At 33.9% G+C, this 3,309-nt stretch overlaps 1 protein-coding gene across 1 annotated transcript; it reads right to left on the bottom strand.

Annotated features, from left to right (window-relative positions):
• Positions 1–329: 329 nt before the first annotated feature.
• LOC129987485 (uncharacterized) lies at positions 330–1,226 on the bottom strand. Its single transcript, XM_056095461.1, has one exon. The coding sequence runs from the start codon at positions 1,224–1,226 to the stop codon at positions 330–332; it is 897 nt and encodes a 298-aa protein (XP_055951436.1).
• Between the last annotated feature and the right edge of the window lie 2,083 nt (positions 1,227–3,309).

Genomic DNA, 3,309 nt, shown 5'->3' with positions numbered 1-3,309 from the left:
AACTAAATTTCATGCTTTAAATTTAGTAAAATCTGCAAAATAAATAAATAAAACAGACCTTAAAAAATAAGGACAATCAAAACTATGTTAAACTGAAACTTTTGATTATTAACACAAACATGAATGGTAGAAATCAAGAACACATTAATGAAAAAAATAGAAAATAATAACAATGTATCAGAAACAAAATGTATTAGACTAAATACAATTCCATTCTGCTATAATCTATAATTGAATAATCGAAAAGAAATAAAAAAGCAATTTTAAAACTCACTTTTTATTTATAAAATATATTAATTATGATTAAAAGAATGCAAAACTATATTATTTTAAAATGACAAAACTAGCAGAGATCGAGTGACAGTTGTGTAGTTTCTTAAAAAAAATTCTGAATCACTGTCACATGATTCCGTTTCTTCTGAATCGGAATCCGATTCAGTACTTCCAATTTGAACTACCAGTTCGTCTACTACTTCCTCTAAAATTCCATCTTTTTCCCAATAAGAATTTTCAAGTTTTTCCACATGACGGCAATGAGCCTCCCATTCCTTGGAAGACACTCCGCCCAAAGCATCGCACAACAGATTCTGTAAGTTTTCTAAACTTAAGTCTCCTGTTATATTTCTCTCTTTGATGAGTCTTTTGACTGAAGACCAAACGTATTCAATCGCATTTAAATCGCAATGGTAGGGGGGAAGTCGCAAGACATAATGCCCATTTTCTTTTATTATGCTGTCAATTTTATATATGATTTCTTTAGGGCGATTCCTATCAATTAGCGAATACAGTTCCGCTTTCCTCATTTTCATATCGCATTCTATTCCGTTATTAATCAGCCAATCGGTCATTTCTTTCTTCGTACTGTATTTGGTAGGTGTCGGATTTGCAACTTTTGTGTGATATGGAGCATTGTCCATGCACACGACACTTTTTGGGCGCAAATTTGGAATGAGTTTTTCCAACACCCATTTCTCAAAATTTTCATAATTCATTTGGCCATGATAATCACCAGTTTTAGTTGACGCTTTGTAAATTAATTGAGCGCCAGGAATAAATCCCGTGGACGAGCCAGCATGCACAATGATCAATCGATTTTTGGAATTTACATTTATTTCGGCTCCTGAAATTGTATCACTTTGCCAGCATTTTCTAAATGTTAGATTACTGTCGACCCACGTTTCATCAATGAAAACTATCTGGCATTTACTTTTTCTGTACTGCCTCATTTTTCGCAAGTAGTTGTTTCTCTAAAACACAATATCAGGTCTTTCGATGAGAAATTTTCTTTTATTCGCGCATTTCTTCCAGCGAAAATTCATTGAATGCAAAACTTTCCTCAATGATTCCTTATTCCAATGAAAATTCAACTTCTCTCTCAATACGGGAAGTAATTTTCTTAAAGAAGGCACTTTCTTTTGCTGGACGTAAAAATCTTGAACTGTTTGACGAATAACACATTTGTCGAAGTCGTCAATTTCACAATTTCGGTCAATAGGCCTTTTACGGTGCTTTCCAGGAGTACTCAAAACTTCCGTTTTGTCCAGTGTCGAAACTTCATTTTTAATTTTCCTAATAGTGCCTTCCAACACTCCAGTCGCCTGAGCAGCTCTTTTCATGGCTTGTGGAAGAGGAACCTTCAAAGATTTTGCTGCAGCTTCTTCGGAGCAGAACTCTGCAACATTATGCACAATTTTACGTGCTTGTGATTTTAAAGTCTCTCCTTTCTTAAATCGGAAAGGCATTTTAAAGGATGTCAAAATTTACGAGACAAAAAAAATATTAAATAATAAAATGCAGTTAATATTAACCAAAAAAAAGATTAATAAAATATAAAAGAAATAAGTTAAGCGAATATAAAGATACGTGCAACTGCGATTAAAGCGAGAAGACGAATGAGAAATAGATTTTCTGTTATCGCTTCGCATTGACGCCAAGAAAAAGAATACCCCCCCCCCCCAGACTTCTTTCCGATTCCACCCATTGAAAATGGATCATCCCTACCGCAACCTGTTTCTATAGCGCCCGCCGTAAACATAGACGAATGTCTAGCAGTATTCTTGTCGTGGACAGACAGTATGTGCACATTTCCGGAATTTGCTTTACTATTAAATGTAAACATCTCACTCCTATTTTGTAGAATTAAACCCATCCTAACGCATGCGCAAAAACTCGGAGGGTTTTAGAATCCATTCACAAACAATGTGTAGCAACATAAAGTGTTGATATTAGAAACAATCAAAATTAGGTCGTGAAAGATTGCTTCTCAGCCCCTCACTTCTCTCTTGTTTTACTCTGTTGCTTATTGAAAGGGCAATAATAAAACTACTAGTTAGACATAACCCTCGCCCCCCCCCCAAAAAAAAAATTCTACAAGGAAATTACATAAATAATCGCAAATTTTTCGAGAAGTTTTTAGTGATCCCAGTCATATTTGTCGCTTTTGTGTAGCATAATTTCACCGAGAGACAGCAACCATTTTCAAGTGTTTTGAAAGAAATAACTGAAAAAAGCTGTCTAAAATCACTGATAGTAATCTTTTTATCATAACTATTTACAATAAATAAATAACCAGCAACGTAGTTTCCCCAAAACTTTATCGAATACTCTTTAATAAGTTTGTAATGGCAGAGAACGACTTACAAAATACTGGCGTACAATAATTATGAAATATTTTTGGCGTGAATTTAGTATTTTTACTGAATCTTTCATGTGTATTTGGCGATTAATGCTTGGCGTGCTGTTAATATTATTCGAAAATGAAATTTGTGTTTTATACATGTTTTTCTCGACCTAATGAAATCAAAACTTGACACAAAATTGCATTTGTAGTTACAAATTCTCATACTAAATTTGATACAGTTAAGTCATTGCGTTTTTGAACTATCGCGCTTAGTTATTTCTGAAAGTACAGACCGACAGACAGTCATTTCGTAGTAGGATTTGGCTCAAAATGTGACAGAGGTTTACATTGTAGATGTTAAAACTGGGGGCCAAATCTAATCTATCTAGCTCTTTTCGTTTTATAGTTATTTTTCTAACTTATATTCGGATAGACGGATTTCTCTGCACAGATTTTACATAAAATTAGATAGAAATCTGCAAATTTGATGTAAAGACCATATACCAAAGTTCAACCATCTAGCTCAAATCACTTTTGAGTTTTCTTCGTTACAGAGAGACAGATGGACGTTTTTCAGAAATGGGGTTTTCAATCTCAGGGAAGTTTAAAACATTGTGTTTCGTCAATATCTCGAGTTTGAATTTTTTGATCATTACTCTACTTTCTCTATAATACATATAGCAGGCCGC

The sequence above is a fragment of the Argiope bruennichi genome, chromosome 10, assembly GCF_947563725.1.
Source record: "Argiope bruennichi chromosome 10, qqArgBrue1.1, whole genome shotgun sequence".
NCBI lineage: Eukaryota > Metazoa > Arthropoda > Arachnida > Araneae > Araneidae > Argiope > Argiope bruennichi.
Note: the sequence above shows the minus strand (reverse complement) of the source record. Positions and strands in the feature narration are given on the sequence as shown.

Coding starts and splice junctions, on each gene's coding strand:
- LOC129987485 (XM_056095461.1), bottom strand. CDS start 1,226: ATGAGGCAGTACAGAAAAAGTAAATGCCAGATAGTTTTCATTGATGAA.